General features: G+C 36.6%; 1 protein-coding gene and 1 long non-coding RNA gene across 2 annotated transcripts in view; both read right to left on the bottom strand.

Annotated features, from left to right (window-relative positions):
- The window catches only part of LOC132901027 (uncharacterized), a 28,603-nt gene extending 20,143 nt beyond the window's left edge, over positions 1-8,460 (bottom strand). Inside the window, exons 1-2 of the mRNA XM_060943438.1 lie at positions 8,417-8,460; positions 6,250-6,402 (exon numbers count right to left, since the gene is read on the bottom strand). Coding sequence (XP_060799421.1) covers positions 6,250-6,402; positions 8,417-8,460 — 197 coding nt within the window. The remainder of the gene's footprint in view (positions 1-6,249; positions 6,403-8,416) is intronic.
- A 15,086-nt stretch (positions 8,461-23,546) lies between these two features.
- Positions 23,547-24,378, bottom strand: LOC132899899 (uncharacterized). The gene is made up of 2 exons (XR_009656728.1): positions 23,888-24,378; positions 23,547-23,608 (listed from the first exon to the last, which is right to left on the bottom strand). It is a non-coding gene; the product is annotated as an uncharacterized LOC132899899 (long non-coding RNA).
- Between the last annotated feature and the right edge of the window lie 2,898 nt (positions 24,379-27,276).

Here is a 27,276-nt window from a genome sequence, read left to right as displayed (position 1 = left end):
ATGGTATGGGGTTGCATTAGTGCGTGTGGCATGGGCAGCTTACACATCTGGAAAGACACCATCAATGCTGAAAGGTATATTCAGGTTCTAGAGCAACATATGCTCCCGTCCAGACGACATCTCTTTCAGGGAAGACCTTGCATTTTCCAACATGACCAAGGGAGTAACTTTGATTTTGACATTGGTGGGGACACAAAAGTGATCCAAGGCAGAGCTTCCGAAAGGCTACCACAATGTAAATTTATCAACTCTACTGCAACTACTGTAAACACATACACATTACCAGTAATACATGACGAGGCCTCTTAGAAAACCAGCCTTGACATGAAGCTCTGATTTTAAAGCCACATGGGTGAAGCATTGTTATTCAGATCAACATCACACTAACAAACATTTGCCACAGTGGGGCTGAATCTCATGACTGACATATCCATCATGAACCTCACCTGCCTTCCAACCTCTCTTTCCGCTTCTCCATCTCCTCCTCTATCTCCTCCAGCTGTGGATTCCCCTCCTCTACCTCCTCCATCCTCTCCTTCAGCCTCTGCTCCTCTTTCTCTTCCTGCCTCTCTTCCTCTACCTTCTCTGCACTGTCTTTCATCTCCTCCAGCCTCTCTGCTGTCTGTCACCTTACAAAAATATGTTGATGCATGACATACACTACCGTTCAAAAGTTTGGGGTCACTTTGAAATGTCCTTATTTTTGAAAGAAAAGCACTGTTCTTTTCAATGAAGATCACTTTAAACTAATCAGAAATACACTCTATACATTGCTAATGTGCTAAATGACTATTCTAGCTGCAAATATCTGGTTTTTGGTGCAATATTTCCATAGGTGTATAGAGGCCCATTTCCAGCAACTATCACTCCAGTGTCCTCATGGTACAGTGTGTTTGCTCATTGCCTCAGAAGGCTAATGGATGATTAGAAAACCCTTGTACAATCATATTAGCACAGCTGAAAACAGTTTAGCTCTTTAGAGAAGCTATAAAACTGACCTTCCTTTGAGCAGATTGAGTTTCTGGAGCATCACATTTGTGGGGTCGATTAAATGCTCAAGATGGCCAGAAAAATGTCTTGACTATATTTTCTATTCATTTTACAACTTATGGTGGTAAATAAAAGTGTGACTTTTCATGGAAACCACAAAATTGTCTGGATGACCCCAAACTTTTCAACGGTAGTGTATGAACAGATTAGGGATAGAATGACTGTAGAGTTTCATGGTAAGGTTGTAGCCTCAGCAAAAAGGGCTAGCCAAAAAGGACAAAATTATTACATAGACTATAATTTACTCCCCACAAAAACATGGATGAATAATATCACATGATCTTCTAGAATCTGATGATTTATGACTTTTACACCACACAATTCCTAATTTGTGTTTAAGCAGTCGTTCTCTCTCTTCCACAGAAATACATGAAAATAAGAATTAAAAACTTTAAGCATTTTTAGCATTAAATATTGTTTTTTTAAATTCAATATCTGTATTGTTTGACATTGGGGGGGTCTCAAAATTCATTGACTGCCTTATTGAGACACTCATAAATAGGTGCTACTGGTGGCATTTTCTATTCTGTAATTAAGCTCAAATTTAGTTAAAATGATATTTGGATATATAATTTAGTGATTGCCTATTATAGCATGATTATGATTACATTAGTATTGCATTTGTAGTATACCCCCCATTTTTTTGTCGCCCCTCCATTTTCCATATTATGTCTTTTTGTTGCCTGTTTCTCTGTTCGTAACGTGTGTTATGATTTTCACTGCAGATGTGATTGTGACTTCATGTTCATGCTGCAGTTACCAATATTCGTCTGTAGGTGGCAGTAAAGGACCATGGATTTGTTGTATCTAGCCTTGCAGTAGTAGTAGAAAGAGGTCTCTGTAAAACGGTGAACGCAGCAGACTCAGCAGCAGACTCAGCGGCAGACACGCTGTTGATTCTGAAATGCAAGTCGCACATCTGCATGGCCATTCAGTAGCCTACATCTGACTACTTACACTCTGTAAAACCATTAGGTCTATAAATTTAACATTCATTCATCGAGGATATTATCTAACACCAAGTTACATTGCTCCAGCATTCCTTTTCTCTGCAGCTATGCAGTAGCCTAGCTCTGATGCGTCCTGTCACGTTGCTAAACCTGCCTAAGGAGCCGCAGCAATACTTTTATGAAGGGTTTCCATACAGCAAAAGGATTTTGTTGAGTTTTTAAAGCTCGATGGAAACCCTGCACTTACATTCTTGACTTTGAAGAAGAATGAACGAATGTCTCGTTTCTTGGGAGGGGGGCTGTCATCCATGATACTCAAGTCAGCATGCGAGTCGTAGGGCAAGCATGCATGGACATCGAAGTCCAGCTCAATTTGTAGGCTGACGGAGAGTGGGGGGGTCGTGGGGTAGGTCAGGTGTGTACGTGTGAGATACGGGGGGTTGATGGGCAGGTAGTCATGGCTGCTGTGTGGAAGTGTGCTGCTTTTACAGCAGATGGAGTGACAGCTGGGATAGCCAACCATGTAAGTTAGCAAGAAACAGGTAGCTAATCAGAGAATGATATCTACATTAGAGGGGGGATTATTAGCAGTGTCATACATTTAACCCTTTGTGTGCCATATAATCATTGCTCAGGTTAGGATATCTGTTTGATTGATCGTGATTACACAGTAGTGGCTGAATATTGGTAGGGACATGTCCCTAGCATCCCTACCCAAAATTACGCCCTAGAACATGGCAATGCCAAACCACATACTGCATCAATTACAGCATCATGGCTGCGTAGAAGAAGGGTCCGGGTACTGAACTGGCCAGCCTGCATTCCAGATCTTTCACCCATAGAAAACATTTGGCGCATCATAAAATGGAAGATACGACAAAAAAGACCTAAGACAGTTGAGCAATTAGAATCCTACATGAGCCTCCTAAGGCCCAAGCTGTTTTTTTACATGCATTTTTTATTTCTCTTTGTTATTTGGGGTTATTAGAACCTGATTAGAATAAAAACTAAGCATCATCTCTTGATAAGATGTACTTTTAGAGAAAAAGTATGTCCACATATGTGGATTCTTGTTCCGAATTTCTAAAAAGTGCTGTCCACGCACGTGACCGCTAAGCCCTAGGAGGTTAGACAAGAATGGGTTAACATCCCTATCCCTAAACTTGAGCAACTTGTCTCCTTAGTCCCCAGACGTTTACAGACTATTGTAAAGAGAAAAGGGGATGTCTCACAGTGGTAAACATGGCCTTGTCCCAACTATTTTGAGATGTGTTGTTGTCATGAAATTTAAAATCACCTAATTTTTCTCTTTAAATGATACATTTTCTCAGTTTAAACATTTGATATGTCATCTCAGGATTCTCCACGAGGGGTTTTAGAGGTGCGGGCCGCCCCCTTTCTGTGATTCCCGCCCCCGTTTAATTTCTGCCGCCCCTTTACAAAAGAAAGAGACTTCCCTTTGTTTTCTTTGTGATAGATAGCCTTTCTCTGTTGGAGTACCGACAAAGTACTCTACAGACAAAAAAAATTACATCACTGTGTTCAGGAGAGCCTTGTGGTGCTCAATGTGAAAGAATTTTGTAAATATCTCCTTCTGTTTTCGTGTAAATCCCCGTTGTTTGGAGGGAGCACTCTGAGGAAAAAGTGCGCTTTCTGTGTGATACTCTGTCTTTAAGCACAGCGCGCGGGTGGGGGAGGGGATGCTCGCTCTCACACACACACACACACACACAGGAGGGAGGGGCTGCTCGCTCTCTCTCTCACGCACACACACACACACACACACACAGGAGGGAGGGGCTGCTCGCTCTCTCACACACACACACACACACACACAGGAGGGAGGGGCTGCTCGCTCTCTCTCACACACACACACACACACACACACAGGAGGGAGGGGCTGCTGAGCCATTGATCAACCTTTTTTTATGTCTGAAATGTTGTAGATGGGAAAAGTAAAAGAAGCAAAAGTTTACTTAAGAAAGATGGCTCTCTTTTTATTTTTATTTTAAGTTATTATAACTTGTTCCTCAGGCACTCAATGTTAATAAACAGGCCTACATTTGAAATCTGTTGACCTCAGTTTTCATTCTTGCATTAGCTTTATGGAATTCATTGTATTAATTAATTTGCACTGAAGTGTGCAAATTAATTAATACAATGAATCCAAGTGTAAGTGTGTAATGTTTGATGTATGATGTGTTTTGTACCAGTCCAACTGATTCCTCTATTCTAAATGATTACTACAACCCCGATTCCAAAAAAGTTGGGACAAAGTACAAATTGTAAATAAAAACGGAATGCAATAATTTACAAATCTCAAAAACTGATATTGTATTCACAATAGAACATAGACAACATATCAAATGTCAAAAGTGAGACATTTTGAAATTGCATGCCAAATATTGGCTCATTTGAAATTTCATGACAGCAACACATCTCAAAAAAGTTGGGACAGGGGCAATAAGAGGCTGGAAAAGTTAAAGGTACAAAAAAGGAACAGCTGGAGGACCAAATTGCAACTCATTAGGTCAATTGGCAATAGGTCATTAACATGACTGGGTATAAAAAGAGCATCTTGGAGTGGCAACGGCTCTCAGAAGTAAAGATGGGAAGAGGATCACAAATCCCCCTAATTCTGCACCGACAAATAGTGGAGCAATATCAGAAAGGAGTTCGACAGTGTAAAATTGCAAAGAGTTTGAACATATCATCATCTACAGTGCATAATATCATCAAAAGATTCAGAGAATCTGGAAGAATCTCTGTGCGTAAGGGTCAAGGCCGGAAAACCATACTGGGTGCCCGTGATCTTCGGGCCCTTAGACGGCACTGCATCACATACAGGCATGCTTCTGTATTGGAAATTACAAAATGGGCTCAGGAATATTTCCAGACAACATTATCTGTGAACACAATTCACCGTGCCATCCGCCGTTGCCAGCTAAAACTCTATAGTTCAAAGAAGAAGCTGTATCTAAACATGATCCAGAAGCGCAGACATCTTCTCTGGGCCAAGGCTCATTTAAAATGGACTGTGGCAAAGTGGAAAACTGTTCTGTGGTCAGATGAATCAAAATTTGAAGTTCTTTATGGAAATCAGGGACGCCATGTCATTCGGACTAAAGAGGAGAAGGATGACCCAAGTTGTTATCAGCGCTCAGTTCAGAAGCCTGCATCTCTGATGGTATGGGGTTGCATTAGTGCGTGTGGCATGGGCAGCTTACACATCTGGAAAGACACCATCAATGCTGAAAGGTATATCCAGGTTCTAGAGCAACATATGCTCCCATCCAGACAACGTCTCTTTCAGGGAAGACCTTGCATTTTCCAACATGACAATGCCAAACCACATACTGCATCAATTACAGCATCATGGCTGCGTAGAAGAAGGGTCCGGGTACTGAACTGGCAAGCCTGCAGTCCAGATCTTTCACCCAGAGAAAACATTTGGCGCATCATAAAACGGAAGATACGACAAAAAAGACCTAAGACAGTTGAGCAACTAGAATCCTACATTAGACAAGAATGGGTTAACATTCCTATCCCTAAACTTGAGCAACTTGTCTCCTCAGTCCCCAGACGTTTACAGACTGTTGTAAAGAGAAAAGGGGATGTCTCACAGTGGTAAACATGGCCTTGTCCCAACTTTTTTGAGATGTGTTGTTGTCATGAAATTTAAAATCACCTAATTTTTCTCTTTAAATGATACATTTTCTCAGTTTAAACATTTGATATGTCATCTATGTTCTATTCTGAATAAAATATGGAATTTTGAAACTTCCACATCATTGCATTCCGTTTTTATTTACAATTTGTACTTTGTCCCAACTTTTTTGGAATTAGGGTTGTATTTGAGATAATTTTATGCAAATGATATATGTAAATGTATGCAAATTTGTTTCAAGGTCATCCAATTGACCCCCACCCCCCTATATTTTCAATCCGTGGAGAACCCTGCATCTATGTTCTATTCTGAATAAAATATGGAATTTTGAAACTTCCACATCATTGCATTCCATTTTTATTTACAATTTGTACATTGTCCCAACTTTTTCAGAATTGGGGTTGTAAAAAATAAATCAAATCTCAAACAGGCAGAAAAAAAGAATGAAAAAGACAGGAAGGAACAAAAGGAGAGGGAAAAAGAATGAAAAGGGGAATAATATCATTTCAAACCAAATATTCCCAATCAAGTTAAAAGAAAGAAATTCAAGAATAAATCATTTTTATCCGCTCTATCCCTGACCTGAGGTTTGGATCAGCGCCGTTCTGCAGGAGCACTTTAAGGCACCGCAGTCCTTTTTCTGATTCCTTCCCTGCAGCCAGATACACCGCGGCCACGCCTTCATTGAGCAGCAGGTTGGGTTCTGCACCTCTCTGCAGTAAATCCTCCACCGTCCTGTTACACCACAGAAGGAGACAGAGAAAAACAAGCAAGGGTTCACATAAGGCTGTGCGATATATCGAATATACTCGATATATCACCGAAAATTCTGTGTGCGATACATAAAATTATTATATCGTAACTGTCAAGTATTTTATGGTCATCTTCCGACTTGCGTTTGTTGTGTTTGTTTAAAACCTTTTCCGGTGGTTTTCTCCCTGTCCCTCAGGCAGTAACGCAAGAGGTTGCCTAAGGGGAAAGAAAACAAAAACGTCACGCACTCGCCAACCAATCCCGGGCGACATCTCAGTGCTAAAAGGAACTTGCGGGAAGATTTTCTAGTTTCGGTTGTGTTGCCAGATTGGGCGGTTTTAAGTGCATTTTGGCGGGTTTTGAACATATTTTGGGCTGGAAAGCGTCAGCAGTATCTGGCAACACTGCCGGCGGGAAGATTTCCTAGTTTCGGTTTACAGCGCTGACTCAGTTCGTGCAGTCGCTGGTGCTGCATAGGCTACCGTGTAAGCTTTGTCAATTTCAGTGACAAATTAAAAATGGAAGTGGATGAATTGGTTCCTAAAAGAACTAGTAAGGGGTCAGTCATCTGGCATTTTTTGGATATCGCGAGGAGGACGTGGAACAGCAAATGCCAGTTTGTAAAGTGTGCAAAAAAACCTGTCATCACGAAAGGCAGCAGCACTACAAATATGTTCCATAAACTCACCCGGTACAGTATGAAGAGTCTCTTAAACTCCGAACTACTTGCCCACAAGCTAAAACCCCCCACAAGCTAAACAAATGACCCCAGCGGCCTCGTTCTCCAAAGCCCCCCATATGAGAAAATGAGTCAGAGATGGAGAGCTATAACGGATGCAATCACTCACTTCATTGCCGAAGACATGATCCCAATTAGGATAGTGGAAAAACCAGGCTTCCAAAAATTACTAAACACACTCGATCCCAAATATGAGTTGCCTGGTCACAGACATTTTACAGAGAAGGCAATACCGGAATTATACACATCTGAGAGGCGGAGCCAGAAAACATTCAGTTCAAAAGTGTGCAAAGAGAAAAATTATGTTTTGCAGATCTCTCTCTTCTCTCCCTCAATCTCTCTCTCTATTGTGAATGTTCCAGTGGTTCTCAGTAGTCAGGTTCATAGCTTGGAGATCTATTTTTTAAAATAATTTAATGAATGAGCACTTTTCTTATTTAGGCTAAATGTCTTTCTCAGTGTTGAGCTGCACTTTATTGGTTTGAGCTCTGAGCAGATCTGTATAGTGGAAAAGACATAGAGTCATCCAGAACGTCAACATTTACCTCAGATATGCTGAAAAATTATTAGGAAAATACTTAACTTACACTGTAATTACACTTAACATCAAACTGCTAACACAGTGACAGTGGAAATGACATAGAGTCATCCCGAACGTCAACATTTACCTCAGGTGTGTTGAAAAATTATTACGAAAATACTTAAATTACACTGAAATTACCCTTAACATCAAACTGCTAACCCAGTGACAGTGGAAATGACATAGATGAAATGTCAATGTGAACATTGTAGGTAATTCTGTGTCATTTCCACAGTCACTGTGTTAGCAGTTTGATGCTAAATGTTATTACAGTGTAATGTAGGTATGTTCTTATTAATTTTTCAACATATCTGAGGTAAATGTTAACATTGCAAGTAATTCTGTGTCATTTCCACTGTCACTGTGTTAGCAGTTTGATGTTAAGTGTAATTACAGTGTAATTTAAGTATTTTCATAATAATTTTTCAACACATCTGAGGTAAATGTTGACGTTCGGGATGACTCTATGTCATTTCCACTGTCACTGTGTTAGCAGTTTGATGCTAAATGTTATTACAGTGTAATTAAAATATTTTTTCCTATTAATTTTTCAACACATCTGAGGTAAATGTTGACGTTCTGGATGACTCTATGTCATTTCCACTGTCAGTGTGTTAGCAGTTTGATGTTAAGTGTAATTACAGTGTACTTTAAGTATTTTCTTCATAATTTAACACATCTGAGGTACCATAAATGTCGACGTTCGGGATGACTCTGTCATTTCCACTGTCACTGTGTTAGCAGTTTGATGTTAAGTGTAATTACAGTGTAATTTAAGTATTTTCGTAATAATTTTTCAACACATCTGAGGTACCGTAAATGTTGACGTTCGGGATGACTCTATGTCATTTCCACTGTCACTGTGTTAGCATTTTTTTTGTTAAGTGTAATTACAGTGTAATTTAAATATTTTCGTAATAATTTTTCAACACATCTGAGGTAAATGTTGACGTTCGGGATGACTCTATGTCATTTCCACTGTCACTCTGTTAGCAGTTTGATGTTAAATGTTATTACAGTGTAATGTAGGTATTTTCTTATTCATTTTTCAACACATCTGAGGTACCGTAAATGTTGACGTTCGGGATGACTCTATGTCATTTCCACTGTCACTGTTTTAGCAGTTTGATGTTAAGTGTAATTACAGGGTAATTTAAGTATTTTCGTAATAATTTTTCAACACATCTGAGGTAAATGTTGATGTTCTGGATGACTCTATATCATTTCCACTGTCACTATGTTAGCAGTTTTTTTGTTAAGTGTAATTACAGTGTAATTTAAATATTTTCATAATAATTTTTCAACACATCTAAGGTAAATGTTGACGTTCGGTATGACTCTGTGTCATTTCCACTGTCACTGTGTTAGCAGTTTGATGCTAAATGTTATTACAGTGTAATGTAGATATTTTCTTATTAATTTTTCAACATATCTGAGGTAAATGTTAACATTGTAGGTAATTCTGTGTCATTTCCACTGTCACTGTGTTAGCAGTTTGATGTTAAGTATATTTTCGTAATAATTTTTCAACACATCTGAGGTAAATGTTGACGTTCTGCATGACTCTATGTCATTTCCGTCACTGTGTTAGCAGTTTGATGCTAAATGTTATTACAGTGTAATTTAAATATTTTCCTTTTAATTTTTCAACATCTGAGGTAAATGTTGACGTTCCGCATGACTCTGTCATTTCCACTGTCACTGTGTTAGCAGTTTGATGCTAAATGTTATTACAGTGTAATGTCGGTATTTTCCTATGAATTTTTCAATATATCTGAGGTAAATCTTAACATTGTAGGTAGTTCTGTGTCATTTCCACTGTCACTGTGCTAGCAGTTTGATGTTAAGTGTAATTACAGTGTAATTTAAGTATTTTCGTAATAATTTAACACATCTGAGGTAAATGTTGACGTTCTGGATGACTCTATGTCATTTCCACTGTCTCTGTGTTAGCAGGTTGATGCTAAATGTTATTACAGTGTAATGTAGGTATTTTCTTATTCATTTTTCGACATATCTGAGGTAAATGTTAGCATTGTAGGTAATTCTGTGTCATTTCCATGCTCGCTGTGTTAGCAGTTTGATGCTAAATGTTATTACAGTGTAATTTAAATATTTTCCTTTTAATTTTTCAACACATCTGAGGTAAATGTTGACGTTCTGGATGACTCTATGTCATTTCCACTGTCACTGTGTTAGCAGTTTGATGCTAAATGTTATTACAGTGTAATGTAGGTATTTTCTTATTAATTTTTCAACATATCTGAAGTAAATGTTAACATTGTAGGTAATTCTGTGTCATTTTCACTGTCACTGTGTTAGCAGTTTGATGTTAAGTGTAATTACAGTGTAATTTAAGGATTTTTGTAATAATTTTTCAACACATCTGAGGTAAATGTTGATGTTCTGGATGACTCCTATGTCATTTCCACTATCACTGTGTTAGCAGTTTGATGCTACCGTAAATGTTATTACAGTGTAGTTTAGGTATTTTCTTATTAATTTTTCAACATATATAAGGTAAATGTTAACATTGTAGGTAATTCTGTGGCATTTCCATGCTCGCTGTGTTAGCAGTTTGAAGCTAAATGTTATTACAGTGTAATTTAAACAGTGTTGGGCACGTTACTTTCAAAAAGTAATTAGTTATAGTTACTAGTTACTTTTCCCAAAAAGTAACTGAGTTAGTAACGGAGTTACTTTGTCATAAAAGTAACTAATTACCAGGGAAAGTAATTATTCCGTTACATTTTGTTCCCCCTCAAAAAAAAAATCAAATTCAATTAGTGTAATCATAATAAAAGTGAATGTTAAATGTGTTTAATGACTGAAATGGACACTTAACAGAACCAATTAGCAATGTTATCTACACTATATTAATATTTTTGTGGGACAATGTGAGATAAGACATCTATCAAATGTAATATATTTTTGTAGTTATTAAAATTATGTTACTAATTACTGGCCACTGACGAGGACAAACGCTTTGTTCCTCGACATAATGTGCATTGCATGTAAACACTCTTGCCTTTTATTTCAAGTAATGAAAAGTAATGGCTGTATTTCCAGTGTGAAAGCGCAGTGCTGGGCTGACCGCTCGCCATCGCTGTGTCTTCCGATTGAAAGAGCGCGCAGTAGTGCAGTAGGCGTGGCCTATACCTACGTATGTTGTCCAAATCTACTCTGATTGGCTTACTGTGCCGTTGTCTCGTGTCTCCCCGCCCCACACGAAAGCAGAGTAAAGAAAGGCTGAATGAGCAGCGTGCCAGATGAGAACAGCTTTAATAAAGTAACGCATAGTATTTTATTGTAAGTAACGGGAACGGCGTTATAACGATGTAAAAAGTAATTAGTTAGATTACTCGTTACTAAAAAAAGTAACGCCGTTAGTAACGCCGTTTATTTCTAACGCCGTTATTCCCAGCACTGAATTTAAATATTTTCCTTTTAATTTTTCAGCACATCTGAGGTAAATGTCGATGTTCGGGATGACTCTATGTCATTTCCACTGTCACTGTGTTAGCAGTTTGATGCTAAATGTTATTACAGTGTAATTAAAATATTTTCCTATTAATTTTTCAACACATCTGAGGTAAATGTTGACGTTCGGGATGACTCTATGTCATTTCCACTGTCACTGTGTTAGCAGTTTCATGTTAAGTGTAATTACAGTGTAATTTAAGTATTTTCGTAATAATTTTTCAACACATCTGAGGTACCGTAAATGTTGACATTCGGGATGACTCTATGTCATTTCCACTGTCACTGTATTAGCATTTTTTTTGTTAAGTGTAATTACAGTGTAATTTAAATATTTTCGTAATAATTTTTCAACACATCTGAGGTAAATGTTGACGTTCGGGATGACTCTGTCATTTCCACTGTCACTGTGTTAGCATTTTTTTTGTTAAGTGTAATTACAGTGTAATTTAAATATTTTCGTAATAATTTTTCAACACATCTGAGGTAAATGTTGACGTTCGGGATGACTCTGTCATTTCCACTGTCACTGTGTTAGCAGTTTGATGTTAAGTGTAATGACAGTGTAATTTAAGTATTTTCGTAATAATTTTTCAACACATCTGAGGTACCGTAAATGTTGACGTTCGGGATGACTCTGTCATTTCCACTGTCACTGTGTTAGCATTTTTTTTGTTAAGTGTAATTACAGTGTAATTTAAATATTTTCGTAATAATTTTTCAACACATCTGAGGTAAATGTTGACGTTCGGGATGACTGTCATTTCCACTGTCACTGTGTTAGCAGTTTGATGTTAAGTGTAATTACAGGGTAATTTAAGTATTTTCGTAATAATTTTTCAACACATCTGAGGTAAATGTTGATGTTCTGGATGACTCTATATCATTTCCACTGTCACTATGTTAGCAGTTTTTTTGTTAAGTGTAATTACAGTGTAATTTAAATATTTTCATAATAATTTTTCAACACATCTGAGGTAAATGTTAACGTTCGGTATGACTCTGTGTCATTTCCACTGTCACTGTGTTAGCAGTTTGATGCTAAATGTTATTACAGTGTAATGTAGATATTTTCTTATTAATTTTTCAACATATCTGAGGTAAATGTTAACATTGTAGGTAATTCTGTGTCATTTCCACTGTCACTGTGTTAGCAGTTTGATGTTAAGTATAATTACAGTGTAATTTAAGTATTTTCGTAATACTTTTTCAACACATCTGAGGTAAATGTTGACGTTCTGGATGACTCTATGTCATTTCCACTGTCTCTGTGTTAGCAGGTTGATGCTAAATGCTATTACAGTGTAATGTAGGTATTTTCTTATTAATTTTTCGACATATCTGAGGTAAATGTTAGCATTGTAGGTAATTCTATGTCATTTCCACTGTCACTGTGTTAGCAGTTTGATGCTAAATGTTATTACAGTATAATTTAGGTATTTTCGTAATAATTTTTCAACACATCTGAGGTAAATGTTGACGTTCTGCATGACTCTATGTCATTTCCACTGTCTCTGTGTTAGCAGGTTGATGCTAAATGCTATTACAGTGTAATGTAGATATTTTCTTATTAATTTTTCAACATATCTGAGGTAAATGTTAGCATTGTAGGTAATTCTATGTCATTTCCACTGTCACTGTGTTAGCAGTTTGATGCTAAATGTTATTACAGTATAATGTAGGTATTTTCGTAATAATTTTTCAACACATCTGAGGTAAATGTTGATGTTCTGCATGACTCTATGTCATTTCCACTGTCTCTGTGTTAGCAGGTTGATGCTAAATGCTATTACAGTGTAATGTAGATATTTTCTTATTAATTTTTCAACATATCTGAGGTAAATGTTAACATTGTAGGTAATTCTGTGTCATTTCCACTGTCACTGTGTTAGCAGTTTGATGTTACGTATAATTACAGTGTAATTTAAGTATTTTCGTAATAATTTTTCAACACATCTGAGGTAAATGTTGACATTCTGGATGACTCTATGTCATTTCCACTGTCATTGTGCTTGCAGTTTGATGTTAAGTGTAATTACAGTGTAATTTAAGTATTTTCTTCATAATTTTTCAACACATCTGAGGTAAATGTTGACGTTCTGCATGACTCTATGTCATTTCCACTGTCACTGTGTTAGCAGTTTGATGCTAAATGTTATTACAGTGTAATGTAGATATTTTCTTATTAATTTTTTAATATATCTGAGGTAAATGTTAACATTGTAGGTAGTTCTGTGTCATTTCCACTGTCACTGTGTTAGCAGTTTGATGTTAAGTGTAATTACAGTGTAATTTAAGTATTTTCGTAATAATTTTCAACACATCTGAGCTAAATGTTGACGTTCTGGATGACTCTGTCATTTCCACTGTCTCTTTGTTAGCAGGTTGATGCTAAATGTTATTACAGTGTAATGTAGGTATTTTCTTATTAATTTTTCAACATATCTGAGGTAAATGTTAGCATTGTAGGTAATTCTGTGGCATTTCCATGCTCGCTGTGTTAGCAGTTTGATGCTAAATGTTATTACAGTGTAATTTAAATATTTTCCTTTTAATTTTTCAACACATCTGAGGTAAATATTGACGTTCTGGATGACTCTATGTCATTTCCACTGTCACTGTATTAGCATTTTTTTTGTTAAGTTTAATTACAGTGTAATTTAAATATTTTCGCAATAATTTTTCAACACATCTGAGGGAAATGTTGACGTTCGGGATGACTCTGTCATTTCCACTGTCACTGTGTTAGCATTTTTTTTGTTAAGTGTAATTACAGTGTAATTTAAATATTTTCGTAATAATTTTTCAACACATCTGAGGTAAATGTTGACGTTCGGGATGACTCTGTCATTTCCACTGTCACTATGTTAGCAGTTTGATGCTAAATGTTATTACAGTGTAATTTAAATATTTTCCGATTAATTTTTCAACACATCTGAGGTAAATGTTGACGTTCTGGATGACTCTATGTCATTTCCACTGTCTCTGTGTTAGCAGTTTGATGCTAAATGTTATTACAGTGTAATTTAAATATTTTCCGATTAATTTTTCAACACATCTGAGGTAAATTTTGACGTTCTGGATGACTCTATGTCATTTCCACTGTCACTGTGTTAGCAGTTTCATGTTAAGTGTAATTACAGTGTAATTTATGTATTTTCGTAATAATTTTTCAACACATCTGAGGTAAATGTTGACGTTCGGGATGACTCTGTCATTTCCACTGTCACTGTGTTAGCATTTTTTTTGTTAAGTGTAATTACAGTGTAATTTAAATATTTTCGTAATAATTTTTCAACACATCTGAGGTAAATGTTGACGTTCGGGATGACTCTGTCATTTCCACTGTCACTGTGTTAGCAGTTTGATGTTAAGTGTAATTACAGGGTAATTTAAGTATTTTCGTAATAATTTTTCAACACATCTGAGGTAAATGTTGATGTTCTGGATGACTCTATATCATTTCCACTGTCGCTATGTTAGCAGTTTTTTTGTTAAGTGTAATTACAGTGTAATTTAAATATTTTCATAATAATTTTTCAACACATCTGAGGTAAATGTTAACGTTCGGTATGACTCTGTGTCATTTCCACTGTCACTGTGTTAGCAGTTTGATGCTAAATGTTATTACAGTGTAATGTAGATATTTTCTTATTAATTTTTCGACATATCTGAGGTAAATGTTAGCATTGTAGGTAATTCTATGTCATTTCCACTGTCACTGTGTTAGCAGTTTGATGCTAAATGTTATTACAGTATAATGTAGGTATTTTCGTAATAATTTTTCAACACATCTGAGGTAAATGTTGATGTTCTGCATGACTCTATGTCATTTCCACTGTCTCTGTGTTAGCAGGTTGATGCTAAATGCTATTACAGTGTAATGTAGATATTTTCTTATTAATTTTTCAACATATCTGAGGTAAATGTTAACATTGTAGGTAATTCTGTGTCATTTCCACTGTCACTGTGTTAGCAGTTTGATGTTACGTATAATTACAGTGTAATTTAAGTATTTTCGTAATAATTTTTCAACACATCTGAGGTAAATGTTGACATTCTGGATGACTCTATGTCATTTCCACTGTCACTGTGCTTGCAGTTTGATGTTAAGTGTAATTACAGTGTAATTTAAGTATTTTCTTCATAATTTTTCAACACATCTGAGGTAAATGTTGACGTTCTGCATGACTCTGTCATTTCCACTGTCACTGTGTTAGCAGTTTGATGCTAAATGTTATTACAGTGTAATGTAGATATTTTCTTATTAATTTTTTAATATATCTGAGGTAAATGTTAACATTGTAGGTAGTTCTGTGTCATTTCCACTGTCACTGTGTTAGCAGTTTGATGTTAAGTGTAATTACAGTGTAATTTAAGTATTTTCGTAATAATTTTCAACACATCTGAGCTAAATGTTGACGTTCTGGATGACTCTGTCATTTCCACTGTCTCTTTGTTAGCAGGTTGATGCTAAATGTTATTACAGTGTAATGTAGGTATTTTCTTATTAATTTTTCAACATATCTGAGGTAAATGTTAGCATTGTAGGTAATTCTGTGGCATTTCCATGCTCGCTGTGTTAGCAGTTTGATGCTAAATGTTATTACAGTGTAATTTAAATATTTTCCTTTTAATTTTTCAACACATCTGAGGTAAATATTGACGTTCTGGATGACTCTATGTCATTTCCACTGTCACTGTATTAGCATTTTTTTTGTTAAGTTTAATTACAGTGTAATTTAAATATTTTCGCAATAATTTTTCAACACATCTGAGGGAAATGTTGACGTTCGGGATGACTCTATGTCATTTCCACTGTCTCTGTGTTAGCAGTTTGATGCTAAATGTTATTACAGTGTAATTTAAATATTTTCCGATTAATTTTTCAACACATCTGAGGTAAATGTTGACGTTCTGGATGACTCTATGTCATTTCCACTGTCACTGTGTTAGCAGTTTCATGTTAAGTGTAATTACAGTGTAATTTATGTATTTTCGTAATAATTTTTCAACACATCTGAGGTAAATGTTGACGTTCGGGATGACTCTGTCATTTCCACTGTCACTGTGTTAGCATTTTTTTTGTTAAGTGTAATTACAGTGTAATTTAAATATTTTCGTAATAATTTTTCAACACATCTGAGGTAAATGTTGACGTTCGGGATGACTCTGTCATTTCCACTGTCACTGTGTTAGCAGTTTGATGTTAAGTGTAATTACAGGGTAATTTAAGTATTTTCGTAATAATTTTTCAACACATCTGAGGTAAATGTTGATGTTCTGGATGACTCTATATCATTTCCACTGTCGCTATGTTAGCAGTTTTTTTGTTAAGTGTAATTACAGTGTAATTTAAATATTTTCATAATAATTTTTCAACACATCTGAGGTAAATGTTAACGTTCGGTATGACTCTGTGTCATTTCCACTGTCACTGTGTTAGCAGTTTGATGCTAAATGTTATTACAGTGTAATGTAGATATTTTCTTATTAATTTTTCAACATATCTGAGGTAAATGTTAACATTGTAGGTAATTCTGTCTCATTTCCACTGTCACTGTGTTAGCAGTTTGATGTTAAGTATAATTACAGTGTAATTTAAGTATTTTCGTAATAATTTTTCAACACATCTGAGGTAAATGTTGACGTTCTGGATGACTCTATGTCATTTCCACTGTCACTGTGTTAGCAGTTTCATGGTAAGTGTAATTACAGTGTAATTTAAGTATTTTCTTCGTAATTTTTTAACACATCTGAGGTACCATAAATGTCGACGTTCGGGATGACTCTATGTCATTTCCACTGTCTCTGTGTTAGCAGTTTGATGCTAAATGTTATTACAGTGTAATTTAAATATTTTCCGATTAATTTTTCAACACATCTGAGGTAAATGTTGACGTTCTGGATGACTCTATGTCATTTCCACTGTCACTGTGTTAGCAGTTTCATGTTAAGTGTAATTACAGTGTAATTTATGTATTTTCGTAATAATTTTTCAACACATCTGAGGTAAATGTTGACGTTCGGGATGACTCTGTCATTTCCACTGTCACTGTGTTAGCATTTTTTTTGTTAAGTGTAATTACAGTGTAATTTAAATATTTTCGTAATAATTTTTCAACACATCTGAGGTAAATGTTGACGTTCGGGATGACTCTGTCATTTCCACTGTCACTGTGTTAGCAGTTTGATGTTAAGTGTAATTACAGGGTAATTTAAGTATTTTCGTAATAATTTTTCAACACATCTGAGGTAAATGTTAATGTTCTGGATGACTCTATATCATTTCCACTGTCACTATGTTAGCAGTTTTTTTGTTAAGTGTAATTACAGTGTAATTTAAATATTTTCATAATAATTTTTCAACACGTCTGAGGTAAATGTTAACGTTCGGTATGACTCTGTGTCATTTCCACTGTCACTGTGTTAGCAGTTTGATGCTAAATGTTATTACAGTGTAATGTAGATATTTTCTTATTAATTTTTCAACATATCTGAGGTAAATGTTAACATTGTAGGTAATTCTGTGTCATTTCCACTGTCACTGTGTTAGCAGTTTGATGTTAAGTATAATTACAGTGTAATTTAAGCATTTTCGTAATAATTTTTCAACACATCTGAGGTAAATGTTGACGTTCTGGATGACTCTATGTCATTTCCACTGTCACTGTGTTAGCAGTTTGATGTTAAGTGTAATTACAGTGTAATTTAAGAATTTTCGTAATAATTTTTCAACACATCTGAGGTAAATGTTGACGTTCTGCATGACTCCATGTCATTTCCACTGTCACTGTGTTAGCAGTTTGATGCTAAATGTTTTTACAGTGTAATGTCGGTATTTTCTTATTAATTTCTCAATATATCTGAGGTAAATGTTAACATTGTAGGTAGTTCTGTGTCATTTCCACTGTCACTGTGCTTGCAGTTTGATGTTAAGTGTAATTACAGTGTAATTTAAGTATTTTCATAATAAATTTTCAACACATCTGAGGTAAATGTTGACGTTCTGGATGACTCTATGTCATTTCCACTGTCTCTGTGTTAGCAGGTTGATGCTAAATGCTATTACAGTATAATGTAGGTATTTTCGTAATAATTTTTCAACACATCTGAGGTAAATGTTGATGTTCTGCATGACTCTATGTCATTTCCACTGTCTCTGTGTTAGCAGGTTGATGCTAAATGCTATTACAGTGTAATGTAGATATTTTCTTATTAATTTTTCAACATATCTGAGGTAAATGTTAACATTGTAGGTAATTCTGTGTCATTTCCACTGTCACTGTGTTAGCAGTTTGATGTTACGTATAATTACCGTGTAATTTAAGTATTTTCGTAATAATTTTTCAACACATCTGAGGTAAATGTTGACATTCTGGATGACTCTATGTCATTTCCACTGTCACTGTGCTTGCAGTTTGATGTTAAGTGTAATTACAGTGTAATTTAAGTATTTTCGTAATAATTTTCAACACATCTGAGCTAAATGTTGACGTTCTGGATGACTCTATGTCATTTCCACTGTCTCTTTGTTAGCAGGTTGATGCTAAATGTTATTACAGTGTAATGTAGGTATTTTCTTATTAATTTTTCAACATATCTGAGGTAAATGTTAGCATTGTAGGTAATTCTGTGGCATTTCCATGCTCGCTGTGTTAGCAGTTTGATGCTAAATGTTATTACAGTGTAATTTAAATATTTTCCTTTTAATTTTTCAACACATCTGAGGTAAATATTGACGTTCTGGATGACTCTATGTCATTTCCACTGTCACTGTATTAGCATTTTTTTTGTTAAGTTTAATTACAGTGTAATTTAAATATTTTCGTAATAATTTTTCAACACATCTGAGGGAAATGTTGACGTTCGGGATGACTCTGTCATTTCCACTGTCACTGTGTTAGCATTTTTTTTGTTAAGTGTAATTACAGTGTAATTTAAATATTTTCGTAATAATTTTTCAACACATCTGAGGTAAATGTTGACGTTCGGGATGACTCTGTCATTTCCACTGTCACTGTGTTAGCAGTTTGATGTTAAGTGTAATTACAGGGTAATTTAAGTATTTTCGTAATAATTTTTCAACACATCTGAGGTAAATGTTGATGTTCTGGATGACTCTATATCATTTCCACTGTCGCTATGTTAGCAGTTTTTTTGTTAAGTGTAATTACAGTGTAATTTAAATATTTTCATAATAATTTTTCAACACATCTGAGGTAAATGTTAACGTTCGGTATGACTCTGTGTCATTTCCACTGTCACTGTGTTAGCAGTTTGATGCTAAATGTTATTACAGTGTAATGTAGATATTTTCTTATTAATTTTTCAACATATCTGAGGTAAATGTTAACATTGTAGGTAATTCTGTCTCATTTCCACTGTCACTGTGTTAGCAGTTTGATGTTAAGTGTAATTACAGGGTAATTTAAGTATTTTCGTAATAATTTTTCAACACATCTGAGGTAAATGTTGACGTTCTGGATGACTCTATGTCATTTCCACTGTCACTGTGTTAGCAGTTTCATGGTAAGTGTAATTACAGTGTAATTTAAGTATTTTCTTCGTAATTTTTTAACACATCTGAGGTACCATAAATGTCGACGTTCGGGATGACTCTATGTCATTTCCACTGTCTCTGTGTTAGCAGTTTGATGCTAAATGTTATTACAGTGTAATTTAAATATTTTCCGATTAATTTTTCAACACATCTGAGGTAAATGTTGACGTTCTGGATGACTCTATGTCATTTCCACTGTCACTGTGTTAGCAGTTTCCTGTTAAGTGTAATTACAGTGTAATTTAAGTATTTTCGTAATAATTTTTCAACACATCTGAGGTACCGTAAATGTTGACGTTCGGGATGACTCAATGTCATTTCCACTGTCACTGTATTAGCATTTTTTTTGTTAAGTGTAATTACAGTGTAATTTAAATATTTTCGTAATAATTTTTCAACACATCTGAGGTAAATGTTGACGTTCGGGATGACTCTGTCATTTCCACTGTCACTGTGTTAGCATTTTTTTTGTTAAGTGTAATTACAGTGTAATTTAAATATTTTCGTAATAATTTTTCAACACATCTGAGGTAAATGTTGACGTTCGGGATGACTCTGTCATTTCCACTGTCACTGTGTTAGCAGTTTGATGTTAAGTGTAATTACAGGGTAATTTAAGTATTTTCGTAATAATTTTTCAACACATCTGAGGTAAATGTTAATGTTCTGGATGACTCTATATCATTTCCACTGTCACTATGTTAGCAGTTTTTTTGTTAAGTGTAATTACAGTGTAATTTAAATATTTTCATAATAATTTTTCAACACATCTGAGGTAAATGTTAACGTTCGGTATGACTCTGTGTCATTTCCACTGTCACTGTGTTAGCAGTTTGATGCTAAATGTTATTACAGTGTAATGTAGATATTTTCTTATTAATTTTTCAACATATCTGAGGTAAATGTTAACATTGTAGGTAATTCTTTGTCATTTCCACTGTCACTGTGTTAGCAGTTTGACGTTAAGTATAATTACAGTGTAATTTAAGTATTTTCGTAATAATTTTTCAACACATCTGAGGTAAATGTTGACGTTCTGGATGACTCTATGTCATTTCCACTGTCACTGTGTTAGCAGTTTGATGTTAAGTGTAATTACAGTGTAATTTAAGTATTTTCGTAATAATTTTTCAACACATCTGAGGTAAATGTTGACGTTCTGGATGACTCCATGTCATTTCCACTGTCACTGTGTTAGCAGTTTGATGCTAAATGTTTTTACAGTGTAATGTCGGTATTTTCTTATTAATTTTTCAATATATCTGAGGTAAATGTTAACATTGTAGGTAGTTCTGTGTCATTTCCACTGTCACTGTGCTAGCAGTTTGATGTTAAGTGTAATTACAGTGTAATTTAAGTATTTTCATAATACTTTTTCAACACATCTGAGGTAAATGTTGACGTTCTGGATGACTCTATGTCATTTCCACTGTCTCTGTGTTAGCAGGTTGATGCTAAATGCTATTACAGTGTAATGTAGGTATTTTCTTATTAATTTTTCGACATATCTGAGGTAAATGTTAGCATTGTAGGTAATTCTATGTCATTTCCACTGTCACTGTGTTAGCAGTTTGATGCTAAATGTTATTACAGTATAATTTAGGTATTTTCGTAATAATTTTTCAACACATCTGAGGTAAATGTTGACGTTCTGCATGACTCTATGTCATTTCCACTGTCTCTGTGTTAGCAGGTTGATGCTAAATGCTATTACAGTGTAATGTAGATATTTTCTTATTAATTTTTCAACATATCTGAGGTAAATGTTAACATTGTAGGTAATTCTGTGTCATTTCCACTGTCACTGTATTAGCAGTTTGATGTTACGTATAATTACAGTGTAATTTAAGTATTTTCGTAATAATTTTTCAACACATCTGAGGTAAATGTTGACATTCTGGATGACTCTATGTCATTTCCACTGTCACTGTGCTTGCAGTTTGATGTTAAGTGTAATTACAGTGTAATTTAAGTATTTTCGTAATAATTTTTCAACACATCTGAGGTAAATGTTGACGTTCTGCATGACTCTGTGTCATTTCCACTGTCACTGTGTTAGCAGTTTGATGCTAAATGTTATTACAGTGTAATGTCGGTATTTTCCTATGAATTTTTCAATATATCTGAGGTAAATCTTAACATTGTAGGTAGTTCTGTGTCATTTCCACTGTCACTGTGTTAGCAGTTTGATGTTAAGTGTAATTACAGTGTAATTTAAGTATTTTCGTAATAATTTTCAACACATCTGAGCTAAATGTTGACGTTCTGGATGACTCTATGTCATTTCCACTGTCTCTTTGTTAGCAGGTTGATGCTAAATGTTATTACAGTGTAATGTAGGTATTTTCTTATTAATTTTTCAACATATCTGAGGTAAATGTTAGCATTGTAGGTAATTCTGTGGCATTTCCATGCTCGCTGTGTTAGCAGTTTGATGCTAAATGTTATTACAGTGTAATTTAAATATTTTCCTTTTAATTTTTCAACACATCTGAGGTAAATGTTGACGTTCTGGATGACTCTATGTCATTTCCACTGTCACTGTGTTAGCAGTTTGATGTTAAGTGTAATTACAGTGTAATTTAAGTATTTTCGTAATAATTTTTCAACACATCTGAGGTACCGTAAATGTTGACGTTCGGGATGACTCTGTCATTTCCACTGTCACTGTAATAATTTTTCAACACATCTGTTGGTAACTTGCCAGCGCCCCCTATAACGATCCCACAATTCCTTGCGCCCTCCACCCGGATGTGACGTAAAGTGGAACTGCTTTAACTGTATCGAGAGCGCCTCGATTCGTCCTCTCGTGTTCTGACTACTGCAGTGGTCGGACGGACTGTTGGCACACTCGCCTACAGTGTTGAGACTAACCGCTATTGTCTGAGAACAGCCTGTTCAAATTAGTTTCGGCCGAACTTTTGAACGACCCGCTAAGTTTCAGTGATATAGTGGTTTTGATTCTAAACCTTTGCAAAGTTTAACTACAGTTAAGTAGTTTTCCACGCTAAGAGGCATTTGCGGACAGCTTCGCTCCTCTCAGCCTTTTTCTCGTCGACGCATCACCGGAGGTTTCTCCCGAAGCACCGTGGGCCAGCTAGGCCTCCATCTCCCTGCTTCGTTAGCCGCGGTTGGACGCAACTCACCGCTAACCTCCTCTCCTCGGACCGCGACCCTCAGCGCGGACATCGGAGAACGAACTTCCATCGCATTGAGTAGGCACTTGGGCAAATTTTAATTTCCCAGATAGCAGAGGGTCGTTGATTCGACGTGGAATCATCGGCATGTTCTTCGACCTATACGCCGTCGAATCAACGACGTTGATTCAACACCGCTTTGCTCATACGAGTTTCCGTTGAAACGACGTTGAAAAGTGGCTGGTGGTCGACAGATAATAGACCCCCTTTCACCCTTTATTCAACTACGTATTTCGGTCGATTTATAGTTTAATTTTCGGCGATGATTCATCCAACTTTACTTCCTGTTTTATGTACAACAGGAAGGCTACAAATTAAGCAAAACAGGCTAAATTAAACTAGCTAACAATAAAGCATCGGGGCTCTTGCCTAGGATGAACACACACATGCATACTTCAACCATGAAAGTGAAACTTAATTTATATCAATGTGCGTAGGCTACGTCCTGTTTAATGTACAACAGGATATAAAAATGCATGCAACAATGCACCTCTCCTAATGTTTGTCAAGCTATCTAATGAGGCATAACTTTTAACATTTATAAGGAACAGAACACACTTGAACAAGTTCTTAGAAACATTTTATGATTTATTTATAATTGTGGCCTATTCCTCCTGCGGCGCAGACACCTGTACATGGAAACAGAAAAACATAACCAAAATTAATTTGATGCAGCATTGATAAAGAAAGTCAGCAGTAGGCTATGGGTTTCTAAATGCCACCCTACCTCATTATTTGGACATGGGGAAAAACTATATTTAAAATCCAAAGAGGGATGGAGGGAGGAAAATTAAAACAAAAGAAATGAAATGAAATATAGAGTAGAGAATATTTGATAAAATTAAGGATGTTTTTATTCAGTAAACATTTAAAAAAATGTTCTACAACACTCTAGCCTAGTGACTTACCAGTAACAAAATAGACTTGAAGTATTCAGATCCGCTCTGCATAAAGCAGCTAAATCCTCTCTCTGTCTCCTGGCAGAAAGCTCCTTGGTTTGCTTGTGTCTCAATCACAGCTGGTATTCTGTAGAAAGACTTCTTTTCCCCTTTCCCATCAGCTTTGTTAGAACCCTAACACAGCACAAAAGTTTACCATTGTAGGTTTATGATGAACCAAGTGCCTCGTGGGTTCACATACCGCGTGCTGCCTTTATTTCCCCCAAATCACGAGTTTGTTGGTCTTCCAATGTGGCGCAGGGTTTGTTTACTTCCGGTTTCGGGTGACGTCAGTGAAAGGGGTCTAATGGGGGCATTACCGCCACCCACTGGATTGGGGTGTAAAGCAGTCTGAACAAAACGTGTAAACATAAACATAGGAGAAATGAACCCGTTTTTCTAACTCGTCCTCACTTAGTCTACTTTTCTTTTTTGATTAGTCTGGATTTGATATTGTAAATTTAAATGTGAATCAATGTATATTCATCGGACATGAACAAATGAATAAATCTTGAGTAATCTTGAGGCGTGTGTGTCCGGGGCGCGGTGTCGCGGGGGGGGGGTCGAACGAACCCTCCGATCCCCCCTGGCTACGGGCCAGTCATCCTACCAATGTTGAAAACTGGCCGGCAAAAGTGACGATGGTTCAACGTCGTATATTCAACCTTCTCTGACGGTCGACAGATCAACCTTTACCCACGTTGATTCAACGGTGATAAATCGACCCTCTCAGACGGCGGAGAAATCGACGTTTCACGGCGCCGTTTCAACGTTGATTTTCTGACGTACGACGGAAACCGACCATTCTGACCAAAACTCTACGTCATTTCAACGACCCTCTGCTATCGGGGTTGTAGCTTATTCAGATGGTTGTTAGGGTCATGTTTAAGCTTTGAGCTGTTTAGCATACCCGCTCAGACACGGAAGGTGTTTTTTTTTTTATTGTTTGTTTTGGTTCTGTTCTTTTCTTTGAACTTGTTAGACAGGGTATCTTGCATGATATCTTTCCTTAACTCCATTGCTAGCTTCCCTATCTGATTAGCAGCGCAGCGACAAGTTTGTTATTTTAAGCTCCGAGGCTAGACTGCTACAAGGCCTAGTTCTCTCCACCCAACACCTATTACACACACACACACACACACACCCTCTCTCACTCTCTCTCTGTCACTCTCTCTCTGAGTTCTTTGCCTAGATAGTCTGTTGGAAATTGTTGTTAAGTTCAGTGTTTGGATCCAGCTGTAACGTGGTCAGATTCTCCTTCGCAACTTATTGCTAGCTACCTCAGGGTGATACGCTAGCTGGTAGGCTTGTGTTCTCGACTAGGCCTGCAGGCGCCATATTTCCCGACGCCATTTTGGTACCTCCCTCATTGAGTTACCTGTGATACGACACCTAGGCACTGACCGCCATTTTGTTTAAGCATTGCCAGAGTGGCTAGTCGTTAGCATCTGCCCACAGATACATACACACCTACACACACGCATGCATCGGCTTGCCCTAGTCTCTCATACATACACACCCACACCTACACACACACACACCTACACACACGCACGCATCGGCTTGCCCTAGTCTCTCACACATACACACCTACACACACACACACACAAGGGATTCTCTTTTCCTATCTTTCTCTCTCTCTTTCCCTCAAATTTATGGTCCAGGTGTAATTGTTCCATTGTTTTGTCGTTATTACCTTTGCCCGACATTGAATGTATTTTGTGAGATTATTATTAGTGAGTAGTAGACAAATAAAAGCTAATCAAATTGAATTGCATTTTACTTGTTCCTGTTGTTTATTCACAAGGTCAACTATTTAGAACTCCTTTTTCCTTCAAAATTTAGCTTTTGTATACAACTGGGTTTCCCATCTAATGCAGAGCTACCATTAATCTTGAATGTAACCATTCACGGTGAGTATTAAGATTAATAATTTAAGATTTTATGAGACTGATCTTTATTTATAAATTGATTAATTCAATTATCAATTATTACATAATTTATAATTTAATTAATCCCAATTCCACCTACATTAAAGTGGTGCCCCATGTGAGGCATAGTTTAATGACCTTGTGAATTTCTCAACAATAACTTGTAAACTGCTGTATACCCAAAATCAACTGCCAAGGTATAACACAGGTGACTTTAATGGTGAATCATTAACAGTGTGTTAATCACAGAACTGAAATTCAGCTGTCAACCACAGTTACCTGATAAACTGGTTTAATTGATTAGTACATTAGAGTAATATCTAATCCAAGTACTTAATTAATATTATTAATAATAATCATTATTGTTAACTAATATTATTAATTGAGCTAATTAATACAAGTGAACCATTAGTGAAAAACAAAGTAGCTAAGAAACCACAAATCAATTATTTAGCAACTTGGATTAAATTAAATTCTAACCTAATCAACACCTAGTATTAATTTCCTTTACGTTAATTAATACATTTCGAACAAAATGTCGCATTCCCCATCAAGTGAGTCAGAAGGGCCCCTCCTCTCTCTTTTCGATGTTGTAGGCGATTTAGGCCAAGTCCCGGAGGATAGGAGAAATTACTTCTGTGATCTGGACCAAAAGGCTCGCTTTGATGAAATACACATAGCCGTTAGGGAACTTAAGGAGCGTACTATGACTCTCCCAGAAGGGCTACCCAAATTGTTCATGATCTACTATAAGGAAATGGAACATGTGTGTATGACCCTCGAACAAGAGAAAAGAACACTAAAACGACAACTGGCCGAAGCTCAAAGGAGAGCAGAAAGCGTGGAGAGTAGCCTTGTGGGCCTGAGAGCCACACAAGATGAACTAAAGTGCAAAATAGAATGCCTCAGAGAAGAAGTGACGCAAGCATGTCGCTCAGATGAGGGATCGGCCAAACCCTCCCAAGAACAGAGTTCCGCTCTGGAGGAGGAAGAACCTGAGCTTAGAACGGTAGATCAGACACCGCACTTAAGCTCAATTCGCGTGAAAGCCGCGCGATCGCCACCTCGTGGCGCTGGGAGTTTTTACTTTACTCCCCACTACACCCCCTCGCGCTTCAATATCGCTGCAGCCTCTAGCACGCAGAAAACGCCGCGCTACGTACCCTCAGACTCCTCTGACGGAGAGGCCGCCTACAAGCCGAAACGCAGACATAGGCGATATGAGAGCAGCTCAAGTAGCGAAGACAGCGAGGACCCCTACGGGTCAAAATCAAAACGCCTCGTCGCAGAACGCAAAACTAGGATCCGCCAAATCGACGTCCTTGCGAAAGACATAGAGTGTTTTGAGCCGGAAAATCATAGACACCAAAGCGTTAATGATTATTTCCGGGAAATCGAACGTAGCCTCCTGGACCTGCCAGAGGCTAC

The sequence above is a fragment of the Neoarius graeffei genome, chromosome 16, assembly GCF_027579695.1.
Source record: "Neoarius graeffei isolate fNeoGra1 chromosome 16, fNeoGra1.pri, whole genome shotgun sequence".
Lineage (NCBI taxonomy): Eukaryota > Metazoa > Chordata > Actinopteri > Siluriformes > Ariidae > Neoarius > Neoarius graeffei.
Note: the sequence above shows the minus strand (reverse complement) of the source record. Positions and strands in the feature narration are given on the sequence as shown.